This window comes from Nicotiana tabacum, chromosome 10, assembly GCF_000715075.1.
Source record: "Nicotiana tabacum cultivar K326 chromosome 10, ASM71507v2, whole genome shotgun sequence".
In the NCBI taxonomy this organism is placed as follows: Eukaryota; Viridiplantae; Streptophyta; class Magnoliopsida; order Solanales; family Solanaceae; genus Nicotiana; species Nicotiana tabacum.
In genome coordinates this window covers 5674250-5694270 of record NC_134089.1, presented here as the reverse complement: position 1 = coordinate 5694270, position 20021 = coordinate 5674250, and the positions used below count along the sequence as shown (strand labels likewise).

Genomic DNA, 20021 nt, shown 5'->3' with positions numbered 1-20021 from the left:
TGAACTCAAATATTATTCCTTCCCCATAACCGAGAATAAAAATACGACCTTATTTAATTAATCCTACGCAAGCAAAATAACTATCAAAATAAGACTGGCAATTAAAACAAAACTATTTTTGTAATTTTTGTTTTTTATAAAAAGATAAAATATAAAGTACTATTTTTGTATTTTTCAAATTTAGGAGAAATACATACACTAAACTTCTTTTTTTTTTGTATTTTATATATTTTGTAACGAAATAATGTATAGAAGTCAAAAATAGTTGAAATAGCTATATTAGATTAAATAAAATATTTACGCTAAAAATGTGAAAATTCTTGGGGAGGGTCAAAAATCACACTTCTACACTTATACTTGGCGTTGATGAAATGAGGTTTCTTCTAAATTTATGTTTATATGCAAGTTATGTTTTCTTTTTAAATAAATAATGCAATTTATGCTTAAATATTATAAATGTAAGACTAAGGTTGTCATTGGATGTGTGCTTTCCTCTTTGAGCATTTTTACTCTCTTGTGATGTTGTGATGAGCTTTCTTTTACCTAATAATACTTCTTCATTTTTTTTATATGAGATGCTATTATTCTGCTTCTGATGTGTGGATTAGGGCGCATGCAGAGGCGGACCCAGGATTTGAGCAAGAGGGAGGCACCACTGTATGCTAATCACCAGCGATAAATATATATATATATATGTATATATATATATATATATATATATATATATATATATATATATATATATATATGAGAGAGAGAGAGAGAGAGAGAGAGAGAGATTTCTTCGCAAAATGGGTACTATGGGAAGAGAAGGAATAAAATTAATTAAGTTGACTATTGTGTATTAGTACTAAATTATAAATGAAATCAAAATAAAAAAAGAAAGATAAAAGTAAAAAAAAAAACAATTTGCTATTAAATATAAATTATATTGTACTCAAAGAATAAAAATAAAAGGAGGAGAAAAAAGCTAAAGGGGGGTTTCAAACTAACATCCTCATCACAATTGGGAATTAAAGGGCCCAAAGCAACCACTTCTCTCATTCACCTCTTTGTTTTAGAGTACACACTTAAACTTTTTCCATATCCCATATATATATATATATATATATATATATATATATATATATATATATATATATATATATATATATATATATATACACACAAATATATATAATATGTATATACAGGATTTATGCCGAGGCTAACGGGGTCACGTGACCCCTCAAGCCACCATGTAGGTCCGCCTCTGGGCGCATGTTAGGAGTCGCAAACAAATGCTTGTTATTTAAGTAGAGAAGAGTAGAGGAGCGGGCACATTATCTACCGATTTTCGAACGTACTGTGTACACCAGTGACCCTCGAACATTATACTCCAACCATAACTACTAATCATGTACTACTAGCACTAGAATTTACTTCACAGCCAATCTAACAAGAGCAACGACGTCGTTTCCTAAAGCCTTTAGTAACTACCAGGAAGCAATTGGTTTTGTGAGCTAGAAGTAATTAATTAAAGTGTAGAACTAGAAAAAAGAACAACAAAACAATAGAGAGGAAAATAGGATAAGTCTTTTTTTTTGTTTTTTTGGCAATCCGCTAGGCAAGCGCCTAGAGCTAGTTTTTTATTAATAAAAGAAAAAGAAAAAAATACAACAATTCGGAAAAGTACAAATAAGGGGGGACAATAGCACCAGTATTGTTAACCATATGTCTTGGCTATATAATCACTCATCTGCGCCTTACATTGCCTTATGATGACAGCCTCATGTAGAGGATTCATGGTGTAGCTGCCGGCAAAGTCTCACGAGGGCATATAATCTCATAGCCGTGTGGATATTTTTCCAAAGGCATAGGACCAAGGCAACTCAAACCGGGCTAAACCTTACCTTACTAATCCTATTGAGGCTTTAAATAGCCTCGCCTACTAACATGCATGTAAAAAATAAGAACTGGAAAGTACGAAATATTCAATGATCATCACAGAGTTTATAATCCAAATATTCAATGATCCTATTGTAAGTCTTTGTTTTACAATGCCAGGCATGGACAATATTTATTTCTACATTAGAGAATCTATTTCAGCCATTGTAAATTTGATATTGAGTTATATATGTTCGACACTGAAGCATTATATGTTGTAGTTAAGCTAATAGAGACCTTGGATGGATTGGGCGGGTCAAATGGGCTTGGGCTTAAATTAATACCCCTACCAGAAACCATAGTGAAAATAGCACGGGCTAGCTAGTTTTCGAATTGGTAATCGAAAAATAACCAGCATTTGCAAAGTCGTAAAAAATAGCCAATATTTTGCTGTAACACGGAAAGTTCCGGCATAGTATATTGAAGATTGGTGCACTTGTGTATGAACTTCCAGCATATTATGCTGGAACTCCAACACACGGAAAGTTCCAGCATAATATATTGGAAATTGAAGCACATGTGTATGAACTTCCAACATATTATGCTGGACCAGTATATTATGCTGGAACTCTAGTATATTATGCTGGAATATTTTTCGGATTTTGAAAAGTGTTTTCGTTCATAGTTTTCTGAACTTCCAGCATATTATGAAAGTTCAAATGGGCTTGGGCTTAAATTGATACCCCTACCAGAAACCCTAGTGAAAATAGCACGGGCTAGCCAGTTTTCGAACTAGTAATCGAAAAATAGCCAGCGTTTGCAAAGTCATTGAAAAATAGTCAATATTTTGCTACAACATGGAAAGTTTCAGCATAATATACTGGAGTTTGGTGCAACTGTGTATGAACTTCCAGCATATTATACTGGAACTCCAACACATGGAAAGTTCCAGCATAATATACTGGAGATTGGAGCACATGTGTATGAACTTCCAACATATTATGCTTGGCCAATATATTATGCTGGAACTCCAGTATATTATGGTGGAATATTTTTCGGATTTTGAAAAGTGTTTCGTTCATATTTATTTTTACATGAAAAGTGGTTAAATTCGATTACTTTTGAAATTGTGGCTATTTTTCAATTACTGCTTGTAAACCTGGTTATTTTTGAATTTCACCCCTACCGGAAACCATAACGAGAAGTACACTTCCTCGTTTCATTTTACATGTTTGGACTAACTTGGCTATGCTTAGGGATGCCATTCAAAAGAGAGAAAAGTTTGTACATAGCAAAAAAGATAATTACATGCTCTTAAACTGTGGATCACTAGCCAGCAAATTCACATGACGGATGGTTTATGCAAGCTCCTCACAAGGTAAGGGTACGGTCAGCGTACACACTACCCTCTCCAAACCCCACGGTGTGGGATAATTCTGGGTAGGTTGTTATTGTTCGATGGTTTATGCAAGCATCACTCGATTATCTTACTCTTGAATTCTCTCAAACTTTCTTCCACTCGGGCAACATCAGAATCAGCTAGCTTCTTCATCTCCTCGCGGAGAGGAAAGTCAGCTTCCATTTCATCAAGAGCAGTAGACTTTTCAAAACACTTCTTAGCCAAACTCAATAGTTGCATTTGGATTGCTTTTCTTTTTGTCATTGTATCCTTCAAGCTTGCCTTCGTCTTGCTGATTGTACGTTCAAGCTTGTCATTGCAATCTTTGAGGTTGGTGTAGCATTCCTGACCTTTTGTGAGCTCATCGACGAGGATCACTTTCTTGGCAGCCTCCTTATAATACTCCTCTTGGTCCTTCTTAGCTCTACGCAAGGTTAAGAAAAGTCGCGGAAGGTTCTCTTTGAGTTTCCACAAGGCAAGCACTCTCTCAGCCGATAAATTTGGTGTTGCAGCATATGTCGATAGTGCTGCATTTAATGTTGAACAATTTTTGGGTAGAAGCAAGTCTTCAGAAGACATGGTTAGTAATCTCTCAATGTCATCTTTCACAGTGGCAAGCATTTCTGCTGACAGTGTAGACTTTTGCGTGGCGGATATCTTGTCATCTTTGGAAGAAGATTGATCAGCAGAAAAACTGCGAGATTGAGCTCGTTTAATTTGTCCACTAACTCGAGCAAAGAAGTCTTCTAGATTATGAAATTTTACAGGGCAGTCAGGTGGTTCAGTAATATCAGGTGTCTTGCTTCTGGTCTTGGCTAATAATGGGGAAACTGTGCCTTCCTCACCATCCTAAAAGAAAAAGCTCTCAAAGTTAGATGGAGTAATCAGACATAATGACACAAGTAATACGGAGAACTTACTTCGTCATCAGAAGTGGAACACGAGGTGGAGATTGGTGTATCATCAGCAGAAACTTGGATGGATGTCTTAATCCTGTCTTCATTAGCAGGAGTAGGAACGACTGATATAGAAGGTATGGTAGGAGTTGTGCCTGGTAGTGGCATATTCCTCAGGGAAGTCTTCATCTTCTGAAAAGGTGAATTTACGGTGAAGTGAAGGAATCAGGCCAATGGATCGCATTATAATCCCAGGGGGCAGCGGCTCGTTTGGGGGTGGGAATTTTTACCTTGCATAATGTTCCCGTAGGTATCTTTACACCCGTGTCATGCGAGTTCTTTTGTTGTAAGGGCTCATCTTGCTGTGCCAAAGATTGTAGTGGAATACTATCCCCTGAAAGCAATTAAGAAATGAATAAAGAGGCAATACAAGACATCAAAATGCAGAAACAGAAACCAAACAGAGAACAGGACAAGAAGCAGAGAGAGAACATTGAAAGCTATCCGAAAATCTAATAAATACAAATATATAATGGTATATGCACAAAATCCTCAACCCTTGTCAACTAATATTATGCCAGCCTTATTGAGACCCTTGGTCTTTAGCCGAGGATCTATCAGAAATAGTCTCTCTAACCTTACAGGGTAGGGGTAAGGCTGCGTACATCCTAACCTCCCCAGACCCCACTTGTGGGATTATACTGGGTGGTTGTTGTTGTTGTTATTGAGACCATTGGGTTATCATATGAAGGATACAATCAGAACAAAGTAGTTATCTATTTAGCCTCATTGACCAACATTTTCCTTCTCTATTTACAACACAATTCAAATACCTCTGGTAGTTCCTCTATCCCTAAGGATATACCAGCCAAATAGAAATCGTATGGAGTAGTTTATTCCATGAAGAAGGTTATCATACCTTTATATTTTCTCTTCATATTCTGTCCCAATTTTACTGCAGACTGAGAATTGCCATTAACACCAATGGACTTCGGAGCAGCAACTTCTTGCCTGTCAGATGGACTGAGAGGCGCAACACAGGGTGTCAGATGGACTGAGATCTTCCTGAGGACACCGATAACAGTCTTGTCCCGATTGTTGATATAAGTGGACCACCAGGAATCAAAGAACATCGTAGAGCTCGGATTAATATTAAATGGAACAAATGAGAATTTTCTTTTTAATTGGGAAAACCTTGATTCAGTTTCTTCAACATTATCTGCCTCTCTTCTGATTGAAAGATCACTGGCTGATTGGTGCACGGGAACAGCCTGAGTCATGCCAAACTGTCGAGCAAACTGATTTGGAGAATAATGTTCTACCCCACATTTGCACTTCGAGGATTCATCTAGAAGGATACTGTATGGGAGGTCTCGAGCAATAAGATAACTAGCCCAAATCTCTTTTAACTCTGTCCTATTAAGTTTTTGGAAGTAAGGATCAAGTGACCTTTTAAACCACTCAGGTCCAAACTTCCTAGAAAAAAATGGCGTGAATTGGCTGGCTGTTCTCGATGAGCATTTACGAAAGAAGTTAAAGTATTCCTTGAATGATTTATATCTCAATGCACCTTCAGTCAAGGGAAACCCACAGATCGGAGCATTACCGTAATCCAAGGTTGCGGGTCGAAATTCTGGAAAGTAAGACTGTAGCCAGAACTGCAAGATCCATAATGGACCTCTTTCATACTGAAACTTGCCATTAATGATATCAGCGCATCCATGATATAAATTAGACAAGAGAAACGGTGCCAAAGAAAGCTTTCTACCCGTAGCAAGAGCAAATGCCAGTTTTGTGCATTGCTTGATCATGTTTACAGAAGAGTCCCAAAACAGATGATCGTAGAGCCACGCAAACAGAAAAGATATATGTTCTTCCTCTGTCACAGCCATTTCTCCCTCTGACGCGTCGAGATAATTGTGGTATAATAAGGCATTATCATAAATTTTTCCATACTTGGTAAAATCACAAGTTGATCCAGCCATCCCAAGAATCACACTGACTTCCTCGCCATGCGGTCTAAGTCCAGTCAAGGCAACAATATCTAGTACTGTTGGCCCCATCATGCCAAATCTGAAGTGGAACGAGTTTGTGGAGATTGACCAATAGCACAAGGAAGCATAAACAAGGTTTTTGTCCACGGGGATAACATTTTTTGTCAACTGAATGGCATCATATATATCCGCTGATTTCCACACCTCCCGCTTGGCCTTCTCAACTCTATCTACCCAATCAATCCAATCTCTACTTGCAGAAGGCCGTGACTTCAAATACTTACCATTGAACCAATCAGGTTCCACGGAGTGTAGAAGTAGCTTCTCTCCTTCAGCTAAGGGGTAAAGAGGATAGAGGTCCGGAGGAAACGTAGTCTTAAAGCATGGACCTAATATAAAATTAGAGGATGATCCAGGAATAGGAACAAATATCTTGTCAACAATCCGCTCTTTGTTCAACTCTTGCATTTTCTTGGCCAAACTTTTCTTTGCCTGGGAAACATTATTACCTAAGCTTGCACTCTTCTCTTTCGCCATTTCAAAATGCACTGAAGCAAGTTAAGAAGAAAAAGATTGAAAACGCCTCAGGCAAAAACCTGCAGAAAGCCTGAGTTCAATCATCTGCTCACAAACTTGAATTCCTCATAAACTTTTCTTACCTTAAACAACCTGCTATTACATGCTTGTCAAGGAAAAAAATTAAATAACACAAACTGATATAGATATTTCCTTAGCACTGTGATTTAATAAGTAACCCTAAAATCTAGATTAAATTGACATAGAAAATGTGAGTGGAAGTGCTAGTGCTAGTGCTAGTGGTGGCAAAATAGATAAAAGAAAACAGTTATCCATCCATATTATCCATTAAAAAAATAGGTTGGATAATGAACTTTTTAAAAACAGGTCAAATATGGATAAGAACCATATTATCCGCTTAGAAAATGGATAACCTATGGATAACTAATGAGTTTAACTTTTACGTTTGCGACGCTTCAAATTGGGGGTTCCTCAAGTTTGGGTGACTAGGAATTCTCCCAAAAGTGATCATATTCAAGAAGTCATGGATACATGGATAACCATATTATCTACCGGTTAACCTATTTTGTATCCGTATTAAATATGCGTTAGGTCAGATAATTCATCTGTTTTTGTATTATCCGTTTTCGACCCTTACCATATCCGACCCGACCCCCCCCCCCCGGTTTGCCACCCCTAGCTAGTGCTATCAAAGAAGTTTCCTTAATAATGGCTTTTGGTCTAAGCCATTTGTATAATCTTCAAAATTCTGAAACTCAGCAGCAGATAAATGAATTCAGCCCTTTTACCTCATTTCTTTAGGAATCTTCATCCATTTAGTTTTTGTTAAATGGTTATTCCACTATCCCAAATGCATACATGAAAATGGCCTATAGTGCTATCCATGAAACTCATTATTGGACCAAAGGGAGTCTTGTGTTAATTTTCCACTAAAATCAAGCCATAATTTTCAGAGATTTTACAAAATAACTAATTTGACAACTTCTTATAACCATTATTAACTACACTAAGATGACATTTGATGAAAAAATGAAATCTTTCATAAAAATCAGAGATAAAATAGAATTCTCTTTCAAAATTTTCATTTGTAGCATGCATCTGATGGTCTACAGATGGAAGACTTAGCCCGTTTGGCCATAAAAAAAAAATTTCACTTTTTTTTCGAATTTTTTTTACTTTTTTTCGAAATGTTTGGCCGTAAAAGTTTCACTAAGATAAATTTTGAATTTTTTTTGAAAATTTGAAAAACTCTACAAAGGCTATTTTTCAAAATTTTCACTCAAATCACTCATAAAAATTCAAAAACACCCAAAATTATATTCTATGTCCAAACATAACTCTAATTTTTAGATACCATTTTCACTTGAAAAAAAAATTCACTTTTTTCTCTGAATTTTACAATTCTTATGTCCAAACGCCCACTTAACCTTAACAAACGAATATCTTTTTGCCAATCCAAAAAAAAAAAAAAAAAAATTATAATAATTGGGTACTCCACCTGTTAACAAACTTTACTTTGAGAAAAATTAACTCCCTTAAGAAAGTGACATCTGTATCTAACATTAGTTAAAGCAAAAACATTCCAAATGCAGCACACCAATTTCTCAAAGTCAAAAAAGATGAGCAGATTAAGAATAAGAAATTAGGAAACAGAGATCATGGAAAAAAATTAAATTAATTAACAAATTCACAGAGTAAAAGTAGGAGAGAAGCTAAAAACTAAATTGATTGACAAACCTATAAGCTAGACAAGAGACGTTGAAGATAGTAGCTGCCAGAAAATCAGCTATCTGCTATAACATTATTATCTGAACGTGAAGAAATACGCAGAGGGGAAATAACTAATAGATGGAGTGAACGAATAGTGATTTGGTTGAGATTAAAAATATATATAGTATTCGCTCTCTGTTCCAGTTCACGTGAACCTATTTCCTTCTTGATCCGTTCCAAAAAGAATGAATCCTTTCTAAATTTGATAACAATTTAGCTTAAAGTTACAACTTTACCCTTAATGAGAATCTTTTATAACCACACAAATACTCTGACCCCCATTTGGACTTGCTTAGGATCACAAATTCCAAAAATCTTTATTTTTTTCTTAAATTTCACGCCCAATCAAATAAGTTCACATAAATTAAAACGGAGGGAGTACTACTTAAAAAAATATTTGGGAGTTTGAATTGTACTATTTGAATGTGTTTATTTGAAGGTCTATTTCAGGAATGGATGGTACGAGAACTAGTACTAATAATTACCCTCCCATTTCCAATTGGTTTGGCACCATGCACCTCTCCAAGAGCGTGGCGTGACACCCGCTAAGATAATAAATATTTTATATACATATGTTAAAAAAAATTTAAGCTAGGTTAATGGTCTGTTTGGAGAAGCGAAAAATATCAGATTATTTTAAAAAGTATTTTTTTTCAACGGAAAAGGGTCAAAAATGTATCTCAACTATTGAAAAAGGTCTAAAAATATCCTTCATCTATCCATTGGGCTAAAAATATCACTCTATCTACCTTTTTGGTTCACTTATGCCCTTTGACTTTTAGGTCAATGTTGAAGTTAAAAAATAATTATTTAAATTCCACATATAAATTGAACTAGATGCCATAACAAGAAAAAGAAAACCACGCATTAGTAAATTTGGTCTATATGTTCGCTGCAACTTCCATGGAGCTTTTGTTCCATGGAGTTTGATAGAAGTGGGCCTCTTTTTTTTAGTTGAACTTTTTGTTCGGGTCGGATTAGTGTTTGAATCGGGTTAGTAGGAAAAATTGATAGATATGGGTAGGTCTTTCTAATGGGTTGGATTTTTTAATTTTGGCCAATAAGAAGTTGCCACGTGGAATTTAAATAATTATTATTTTTAATTCAGCATTGACCTAACGGTCAAAGGGCATAAGTGAACCAAAAAGGTGGATATAGGGATATTTTTAGCCTGATAGGTGGATGAAAGATATTCTTAAACCTTTTTCAATAATTTAGGGACATTTTTAATCTTTTTTTGTTTTTTCAAAAGTACTTTTGGAGAAAAGCAGTTTGTGTTTTGCTAATTAATTTGAAAATACTTCTAAGCAGCAATTAGTATTTGGTCAATCTTTTAAAAATTGCTTCTAAGTGTATTTTTCTCAAAAGTGCTTCTAGGAGGAAGTTACTTTTTTCTGCTTCTCCAAAATTGTTTCTGCTTATACTTAAAAGTACTTTTTTGAAAGAAAAAAAAGTGTTTTCGGCTTGGAGAAGCTTGGCCAAACATACTATAAATATCTGATCTTGTCACCCACAGTCATAACTAGACAATGGTACCATAGCTGTTAGACCTTTTTGAAAGCTTTTCTCATGTGTAAAATTCAAGTTGGAATTTATCTTGAACCTTGTCTAACTTCTTATTTTCATTGTGCTTTTTATTTTCTTTTGTCTTAGTTATTTTCCTTTTCGGCTGCCTCCCAATTTTTTATTTGTCGTTTATTATTTTTTATATTGTTTTCTATTCTATTATTTTATATATAGTCTCTAGCAAGAACATTCAATATAAAGACTCCAAAACTTCAAAATTATATAAAATAAACATTCCTCTTAATCTTAAATTTATGAGTTTTCTTCTTTCAAATCCGAAAAACTTGGGTGTTAGTGGGAATTTTGGATTGAGACCAATACTTTTTTAATTTTTATTATATCATAAAAATTTATATTATTATATAATTTTTAAATATAATTGAAATCTCTTTATTGTTAAATTACGATAAAAATTTCGTAAACATTGCTTAAAAATATGAGATTTATAGTTTTAATTTTTGGGAACTTATATTTTATTTTATTTTATACTTATGGGGCATAGTTTACCTATTGAAGATATTATTTTAAAAAGATTTCTTATTCTGATCGATATAAATTTCTTGTTGAAGATGCTATCTTACTTGTGTAAATTTATTTTTAGTATATAGAAAAAGATGTAATTTTCTAGTGAAAATATTGATTTTACTTGTGTTGTTATAATAAAGGTGTTATTCCTTATTTAAAATACTAATTACGTTTTTTTTATATATCTGAGATGTAATTTTTATATTTGCAAATAAAAAATACCTATTAGGTTAACCCGAATAAACCCAAAATACCTGAATAAATGTTCCTAAAATTCCATATTAGTCATTACATGGTATACATTAAAGAAAATTATGGCACCTGCCACCTTCAAATCCTAGATCCGCCTCTGATTACAGAAGCCCTCACATGAATTTAGATTTCTTAATAATATAATCGGACAATTATTAGTGGTTGATTCCACGGTTCATAACCGTGACCTATAGGTCATCTCGCATTCACGAAGGGTCTCACCCCAAAAGGTGTGTATGGATACTTCTACGACTCGAACCCGTGCCCTATAGGTCATCTTGTATTCACAAAGGGTCTCACCCCCAAGAAGTGTGTATGACTGATTCCATGGCTCGAACCCGTGACCAATAGGTCATCCTGCATTCACGAAGGGTCTCACCCCAAGAGGTGTGAGTGACTGATTCCACGGTTCAAATTCGTGACCAATTTCATATAGGGTCGCATCCCAAGAGGTGTGGCGTAGGTAACCTACCCTGATGCAAGCATCAGTGGCTGATTTCACTACTTGAAACCCGTGACTTACAGGTCATACGGAGACAATTTTACTGTTACTCCAAGGTTCCACTCTCCAAAAGAATCACATATTAAAATAAATAACATTTTTTTTTATTTTGATGTTAATGAAAAGATTTTATGATAACACAAATATTATGACATGCAAGTAAAGATTTATAACAAAAAAAATCATTTTACTGATTTAATCACTTCTGATCACACAAATAGTATGACATTGAAATCCTTGTTAGCTACCAATTTCGTATTTAAATATAATAGAGATATATAAAAGCTTTTACGAAAAAATGAGAAGAAAAGGCCAATACTTGAAGGACATATTTGCCGAATGTGAAATCGCTGATAAATATGCTTCGGTTTTTTCTCATTCTTGATTTATATTCTGAATTTACTTGCAGTTACATATGAATTTCTTTAAAAAAAATTAACTTTTCATTTATAATTCTCCAATAGCGAATTATTTATTAAGAAAATTCTCCTTTTGATGGTAACCCCTTATACAATTAATGGTTGTCAATTTTTTTGATAAATGTAGAAATTCATTGATGTATATGTGTGCTCAATACTTTATGAGTTAAATTATTTTAGGCCTTTACTAACTATGTGCTATAATATAGTGAAGAATAACCCATTACTCTGTAGGAAAAAACTCTAAAAGTCATTTTTATCAAAAAATTATAAATGAAGAGATAAAATTTTGATAAAATAATTTATATGTAACGAATCAGGATCTACCAAGTGGAAAAACTTGGCTTCCATTCTGCGAACATTAATTGTAAATTGCAACATCAAGAATGCGATTTATAAATTGCATTAATAGAACGCGACTAATAAATCGTATTCAGGCGACTTATAAATCGCATTAGATAAATGCGATTTATAAGTCTCATTCTCAATATTTTTAAGTCCTCAGAGTTATAGGTCGCATTAGCTGACATTAATAACACCCAACCCAGTTCTTCAGCCTCAACTCTCTCCAAATGGAACCCTCTAGGAACTGAATCGCTAGAAAGATCTCTTCTTTCGTTTAAACCAAGTGGACCCTAAACCTCCTCGTTCTTCGTCCATTCCCGTTCGATGGAGAAAGAACTTCTTTCGGGTGTTTGGTTAGGCCGCATTAATTTGGTGAAGAGTAATATTTTGTTGCGGGAAAAAGAAGAAGAAGAAGAAGAAGAAAAACCATGCGATTGTTCATTAATCTTCTTCGGGGATGATGAAGCCTTGGTAAGCAAAGTTTTACAAATTTGTATATGTTTTCATCGGCCGAAACCTTGGTAAGTAAAGTTACCCAATATTTGCGTTAGTAGGAAGTAAAATGTATCTGATAATGTAGTTGAGGTGCATGTAAATTGGCTTAGACACCAGCGTTATCAAAAAATAATTAATAGAGAGAATGCTTCAGCACAAAAACAACCGAATCCATTATCCATCAATCTGTGCCATGAAAAACCATAACTAGAAGTACACTTCCTCATTTCACTTACACGTTTGAACTAACTTGGCTATACTTACAGATGCCATTCAAAAGAGAAAGTTTGTAAATAGCAAAAAAGTTATTTACATGCTCTTAAACTATGGATGACTAGCCAGCAAATCCACATGACAGACAGGTTTATGCAAGCGATCACTCGATTATCTTACTCTTAAAGTCTCACAAGCTTTCTTCCACTCGGGCAACATCCGAATCAGCTAGCTTCTTCATCTCCTCCAGGACAGGAAAGTCAGCTTCCATTTGATCAAGAGCAATCGACTTTTCAAAACACTTGTTAGCCAAACTCAATTTTTGCTCCTGGATTGCTTTTCTTTTTGTCTTTGCCTCCTTCAAACTTGCCTTCAACTTGCTGATTGTACATTCAAGCTTGTCGTTTGAGTCTTTGAGATTAGTATAGAGTTCCTGATCTTTTGTGAGCTCATCGACGAGGAGCACTTTCTTGGCAGCCTCCTTATAATACTCCTCTTGGTCCTTCTTAGCTCTACGCAGGGTCAAGGAAAGGTGCGGAAGGTTCTCTTTGAGTTTCTCCAAGGCAAGCGCTCTCTCAGCCGATAAATCAGGTGTTGCAGCATACATTGATAGTGCAGCACTTAATGTCGAACAGTTTTTGGGTAGAAGCATGTCCTGAGAAGGCATGATTAATAATCTCTCAATGTCATCTTTCGCTTTGGCAAGCATTTCTGCTGACGGTGTAGAATTTGGAGAACATTGATAAGCAGAAAAACCGAGAGATTGAGCTCGTTTAATTTGTCCACTGACTCGAGCAAAGAAGTCTTCTAGATTATCAAATTTAACAACGCAATCAGGTGGTTCAATAATATCAGATGTCTTGTTTCTGGTTTTAGCTAATGAAGGAGAAACTGTGCCGTCCTCACCATCCTGAAAAGAAAAAGCTCTCAAACATAGATGGAGTAGTAAGACATAATGACACATGTAATAAGGAGAACTTACTTTGTCAGAAGTGGAGGACGAGGTGGAGATCGATGTAGCATCAGCATAAACTTGGATGTCTGTCTTAGTCCTGTCTTCATTTGCAGGGGTACAACTCGTAGGAACAACTAATGTAGAAGGTATGGCAGAAGTTGTGCCTGGTAGCGGCACTTCCCCCGGAGAAGTCTTCATCTTCTGAAAAGGTGAATCAACAGTGAGGTGAAGGAATCACGCTAATGGATCCCAAAGGCTCATTTTGGGGGTGAGAATATTTACCTTGCATGATGTTGTTCTCGTAGGTATCTTTTCACCCACCTCATGTGAGTTCCTTTGTTGTATGGGCTCGTCTTGCTGTCCCAAAGGTTGTGATGGAATACTATCCCCTAAAAGCAATTAAGGCATGAATAAGGAGGCAATACAAGATATAATGCAGAAACAGAAACCAAACAAAGAAAAAGACAAGCAGAGAGAACACGGAAAGCTATCCGAAAATCTAATATAATGGTATACGCACAAATCCTCAACCCTAAAGGTCAACTAATAGTCTAATATTATACTAACCTTATTGAGACCCTTGGGTTATCATATAAAGGATTCAACGAGCCATCGCATTGGCAAGCAAGAATATAATGATTACTTATCTATTTGGCTTCATTTACCAACATTTTCCTTTTACGACAAATCAAATACAACAACAACTAACCCAGTGTAATCTCATAAGTGGAGTCTGGAGAGGGTAGTATGTACGCAAACCTTACCCCTACCTTATAAAGATAGAGAGGTTGTTTCCGAGATTTATTGCAAATCAAATGAATCTGGTAATCAAGAAGGTTATCATACCTTTATATTTTCTCTTCATATTCTGGCCAAAATTTCCTGCAGACTGAGAATTGCCTTTGATACCATTGGACCTGGGAGCTGTTGCGGAAGCCAAATGTATAGAGTGTGAATAAGTCACAACTACTATACCAAAAATTATGACAGCCACCAAATAATAAATAAGACAATAAAGCAATAATAAAGGGAACACCAGAATTTACGAGGTTCGGCTAATTTTGCCTACTCCTCGGACACAACCAATATTTTATTCCACTCCAAAAATACAAGTGAAATAATACTAAAGAGAGAAGATACAAATGCCTTAAACAGATGAGAAGGCAAATGAGAGGTGTGTTTCAATCCTAAACATTAGGCCTTCTTTTATAGGGGAAAAATCCCCCCAAACTTAACTCCCAACCAATGTGGGACTTTGGCATTTTGCCAAACTTCAACAAATCTCCACCTTGGCAAAATTCCACATTTTCAATTCTCTCTCAATAACAAATTTTGGTTGTGTCTTCATCTTCAATCTTCAGTGTTCAACAATGTTGATCAAATCCAAACAATGTTGAAACTTGACCGCAGTCACCACCTTTGTCAGCATATCAGCAGGATTCTCTGTAGTATGAATTTTCTTCACCGTGACTCCACCTTCTTCTATGATTTCTCGTACGAAATGATACCGAACATCAATGTGCTTCGTCCTTGCATGATAAACTTGGTTCTTCGCTAATTGAATAGCACTTTGACTATCACAAAAAATTGTGATATTTTTTTGTTCAACATCAAGCTCCTTTAGCAACCATTGAAGCCAAATTGCCTCCTTCACAGCCTCTGTAATAGCCATGTACTCTGCCTCTGTTGTAGACAAAACAACTGTTGACTGCAAAGTAGACTTCCAACTAACTGGTGCCTTTGCAAAAGTAAACACATAACCAGTAGTTGATCTTCGTTTGTCCATATCACCCGCAAAATCTGAGTCACAATATCCAACTACAAACTGATTGTCTTCCTGCTCAAAAACTAACCCGACATCTACAGTATTATGAATATACCGTAGAATCCACTTCACAGCTTGCCAATGCTCCTTCCTTGGATTGTGCATATATCTGCTAATAACTCCAACAGCTTGTGAAATGTCAGGCCTTGTGCAAACCATTGCATACATCAAGCTACCAACAGCATTTGCGTATGGTACCTTTGACATATACTCTTGTTCAGCTTCATCCATTGGCGACATAGTAGTACTTAGCTTAAAATGGGAAGCAAGTGGAGTACTAACTGGCTTAGTCTTGTCATCTATGCCAAAACGTTGAAGTACTCTCTTCAAATATTCCTTTTGAGATAAACAGAGTTTCTTTGAACGTCTATCTCTAATTATCTTCATGCCAAGAATTTTCTTTTCCTCACCCAAATCCTTCATCTCGAACTCCTTCTTCAGTTGAATCTTCAACTTATCAATTTCTTCCGAATTCTTGGAAGCTATCAACATATCATCAACATATAGGAGAAGATATACAAAGGAACCATCTTTAAGCTTGTGCAAATACACACAATGATCGTATTTGCTTCTCTTGTACCCTTGCCGCAACATAAACTCGTCAAATCGCTTGTACCATTGTCTAGAAGATTGTTTCAATCCGTACAACGATTTTTCAAGTTTGCACACCATATTTTCTTTTCCAGCAACTTTGAATCCTTCTGGCTGAGTCATGTAGATTTCCTCCTCCAAGTTTCCATGTAAAAACGCAGTTTTTACATCCATCTGAACTAGTTCCAAATCCAATTGTGCTACCAAAGCCAACATAATTCTAATGGAGGAATGTTTTACAACTGGAGAAAACACTTCATTGTAATCAATTCCCTCCTTTTGAGCATATCCTTTGGCCACCAATCTTGCTTTGTAGCGAACATCTACTTGGTTAGGAAATCCTTCCTTCTTTGCAAATACTCATTTGCACCCAATTGCTTTCTTTCCCTTCGGGAGATTGGCCAATCTCCATGTATGATTCTGATGAAGGGACTGTATTTCATCATTCATGGCAATCCTCCACTTATCTTCTTCTGAACTTTGGACAGCGTCTTTATAAGTAGTAGGAACATCATCAGCTACAATTGAGGTTGCACAAGCAACCGTCTCTATGAGACGAACAGGTTTCGTTATTGTTCTTTTTGGCCTGCTGGTTGCTATTGATTCAAGTTGTTGTTGAGATTCCTGAGTTGGAATCTCCTCTACTGGCTCTCCTTCCAGAGGGTAATCTTCATTTGTTTCCTCCTCTGCTTCTTGTGTAGGAAAAATAAATTTTCCCTCAAACTCCACCTGCTTAGAAGCACCTTCATTTTGTTTGGTATCTTCTGTTACCTTATTTACCATAGCAAATTCATCAAAGGTAACATCTCTGCTGAATATTACTTTCTTTGTCATAGGGCACCATAAGCGATATCCTTTGACTCCAGAAGTAATTCCCATAAAAATAGCCTTCTTTGCCCTTGGATCCAATTTTGACTCCGTCACATGATAATATGCAGTTGAGCCAAACACGTGCAAAGAGTTATAATCTACAGCAGGTTTTCCGTACCATTTTTCAAATGGTGTTTTGCCATCAATAGCAGCAGATGGTAGACGATTAATGAGGTGACATGCATATGTAATTGCCTCAGCCCAAAATTCTTTGCCCAAGCCAGCATTGGACAACATACACCGTACCTTCTCCAGCAAGGTCCGGTTCATACGTTCTGCCACTCCATTCTGTTGTGGTGTATGTCTAACAGTGAAGTGTCGGACGATGCCATCATTTTCACAGACCTTATTGAAATGATCATTTTTGTATTCACCTCCATTGTCTGTGCGAATACACTTGATCCTCCTGCCTGTTTGATTCTCCACCATCGTCTTCCATTTGAGAAAAATTCCCAGCACTTCATCTTTGTTTTTCATTGTATACACCCACACTCTTCGAGAAAAATCATCAACAAAGGTTACAAAATAGTGCTTCCCACCCAATGAAGGTGTTTTGGAAGGACCCCAAACATCAGAGTGTACATAATCCAAAATGCCTTTAGTATTATGGATCGCTGTACCAAATTTAACCCTTGTCTGTTTCCCTTTGACACAATGCTCACAAAACTCCAAGTTGCAAGCCTTTACTCCTTTTAACAATCCTTGATCTGATAGAGTTTTCAAGGATTTTCCTCCAGCATGTCCCAAGCGCATGTGCCATAGCTTGGTTGCTTCTGCCTCTTTGTCGTCACTGGATGTCACTGTCGCTGTCCCAATAACTGTACTGCCACGATAGCGATACATATTATTATTCTTCCGATTAGCCTTCATTACCACTAGTGCACCGGAGCATACTCTCATCACTCCATTTTCTGCAATGATTTTGAACCCTTTTGATTCTAGGGCTCCCACAGAGATGAGATTCTTCTTCAAATCCGGTACATATCGAACATCTATCAATGTTCTGATCATTCCATCATGGTTCCTTAATCGTATTGAACCAATGCCATATGAGGTAAGAGGGCTGTTATCCGCTGTGTGGACGACTCCATATTCTCCTTCTTGAAATTCCACGAACCAGTCCCTGTTGGGACACATATGATAGCTACAAGCCGAGTCCATCAACCATATGTCTGAAGATGTTGATGACTCTGTTGTAACTAATGAGAAGTCTGAATCATCACAATCAGCTACATTTGAATCCATAATGGCCTTTCCATTGTTATGTTTGGCCTTATTCTTCAACTTCGGACAGTCTTTCTTCCAGTGCCCTTTTTCTCGACAAAAGGCACATTCATCTTTGCTGGGTCTGGATCTTGACTTGGATCTTCCCTTCTTTGTCCTCGTTTGATTTTGAGGACGACCCCTCACAAATAGTGCTTCTCCTTCTCCGCCCTTCTGTTTTTCTCGCTTTCTTTGTTCATAGCTGTACAAAGCCGAACAAACTTCTCTGAGAGAAACTTCGTCATTTCCATGGAGTAGAGTAGTTTCAAGGTGCTCGTACTCATCAGGAAGTGACGCCAACAACATCAAGGCCAAGTCACCATCATCATAAGTTGTATCCATATTTTGCAAATCTGTAACCAACTTATTGAAACTGGTGATATGTTCATTCATCGTGGTACCAGGAACATAGGTGAAGTGAAACAGTCTCTTCTTCATGTACAATTTATTTTGACTGTTTTTCTTCAAAAATTTATCCTCCAGTGCTTTCCATAATTTACTTGCAGAAGTTTCCTTTGTGTATGGATATTTCTGCTCTCTAGCAAGGTAGGATCGAATGGTACCGCAAGCAACACGGTTGATAATTCTCCAATCTTCTTCTCCAATAACATCTGGTTTCTTTTCTTCAATGGCCAGATCTAGCCCTTGTTGAAAAAGGACATCTAGAACCTCGCCTTGCCATATCCCAAAATGTCCGGACCCGTCAAATATTTCGACCGCAAATTTCGCATTTGACACAATTCTTGTCATAAGCGAAGATGCCAATGATGACGTATTGTTGACACTTGATGTAGATTCTTCTTGTTTATTGTCTCCCATCTTTGACACAAATATTATTTAATAGCTGACGACACAAATCAAGATTATTTCCTTTCTGGTGTGGAAGATCAGACTAAGCTGCAACCACAGAGCATACTCAGACAGAACCTTGACTCAGTTACCAAGATAAATCTTTTCTGATGTGGAAGATCAGACTATGCTGCAACCACAGAGCATACTTAGATAGTACCTTGGCTCTGATACCAATTGTTGCGGAAGCCAAATGTATAGAGTGTGAATAAGTCACAACTACTATACCAAAAATTATGACAGCCACCAAATAATAAATAAGACAATAAAGCAATAATAAAGGGAACACCAGAATTTACGAGGTTCGGCTAATTTTGCCTACTCCTCGGACACAACCAATATTTTATTCCACTCCAAAATACAAGTGAAATAATACTAAAGAGAGAAGATACAAATGCCTTAAACAGATGAGAAGGCAAATGAGAGGTGTGTTTCAATCCTAAACATTAGGCCTTCTTTTATAGGGGAAAAATCCCCCCCAAACTTAACTCCCAACCAATGTGGGACTTTGGCATTTTGCCAAACTTCAACAGGAGCATCAAATTCTTGTCTGCCAGATGGACTGAGAGGTCTAGCAGTCTTGTCGCGATTGTTCATATAAGTGGACCACCAGGAATCAAAGAACTCACTAGAGCTTGGCTTAGAATCAAATGGAACAAATGGAAACTTCCTTTTTAATTGGCAAAACCGTGATTCAGTTTCTTTGATGTTATCTGCCTCTCTTCTGATTGAAAGATCACTGGCTGATTGATGGAGGGGAACAGCCTGATGTTGGGAATAAACCCCCAACCAAAATAATATTTACGGTAATAAAAGCGGAATAATAATGTAGCACCGAGATACGGTGATTAACAAGAATAAAAGAGTAACAATGACACCAAGATTTTTA

General features: G+C 36.4%; 2 protein-coding genes across 3 annotated transcripts; both read right to left on the bottom strand.

Moving 5' to 3' along the window:
* Positions 1-3096: 3096 nt before the first annotated feature.
* Positions 3097-8555, bottom strand: LOC107802582 (uncharacterized). Its single transcript, XM_016626112.2, has 5 exons — positions 8430-8555; positions 5081-6751; positions 4452-4555; positions 4186-4353; positions 3097-4114 (listed from the first exon to the last, which is right to left on the bottom strand). The coding sequence occupies exons 2-5, from the start codon at positions 6690-6692 to the stop codon at positions 3341-3343; spliced, it is 2658 nt and encodes an 885-aa protein (XP_016481598.2). The 5' UTR covers positions 6693-6751; positions 8430-8555; the 3' UTR covers positions 3097-3340.
* Positions 8556-12737: 4182 nt separating this feature from the next.
* Positions 12738-14713, bottom strand: LOC107802581 (uncharacterized). 2 transcript variants are annotated; one of them, XM_075222538.1, is made up of 4 exons: positions 14581-14713; positions 14017-14123; positions 13762-13935; positions 12738-13689 (listed from the first exon to the last, which is right to left on the bottom strand). In XM_075222538.1, the coding sequence occupies exons 1-4, from the start codon at positions 14597-14599 to the stop codon at positions 12970-12972; spliced, it is 1020 nt and encodes a 339-aa protein (XP_075078639.1). In that variant the 5' UTR covers positions 14600-14713; the 3' UTR covers positions 12738-12969. The 2 variants fall into 2 exon arrangements, with proteins under 2 accessions (XP_075078639.1, XP_075078638.1); XM_075222537.1 differs by having other exon boundaries at positions 12738-13935.
* Between the last annotated feature and the right edge of the window lie 5308 nt (positions 14714-20021).

What these genes read in the sequence shown, in the direction of transcription:
- LOC107802581 (XM_075222537.1), bottom strand. An exon ending in CGAGAACAACATCATGCAAG is followed by an intron (nt 13,936 to 14,016) that starts GTAAATATTCTC and finishes TCACCTTTTCAG; the next exon opens with AAGATGAAGACTTCTCCGGG.
- LOC107802582 (XM_016626112.2), bottom strand. Translation starts at nt 6,692, where the DNA reads ATGGCGAAAGAGAAGAGTGCAAGCTTAGGTAATAATGTTTCCCAGGCA. An exon ending in TATGAAGAGAAAATATAAAG is followed by an intron (nt 4,556 to 5,080) that starts GTATGATAACCT and finishes AATTGCTTTCAG; the next exon opens with GGGATAGTATTCCACTACAA. An exon ending in GTTCCACTTCTGATGACGAA is followed by an intron (nt 4,115 to 4,185) that starts GTAAGTTCTCCG and finishes TTTTTCTTTTAG; the next exon opens with GATGGTGAGGAAGGCACAGT.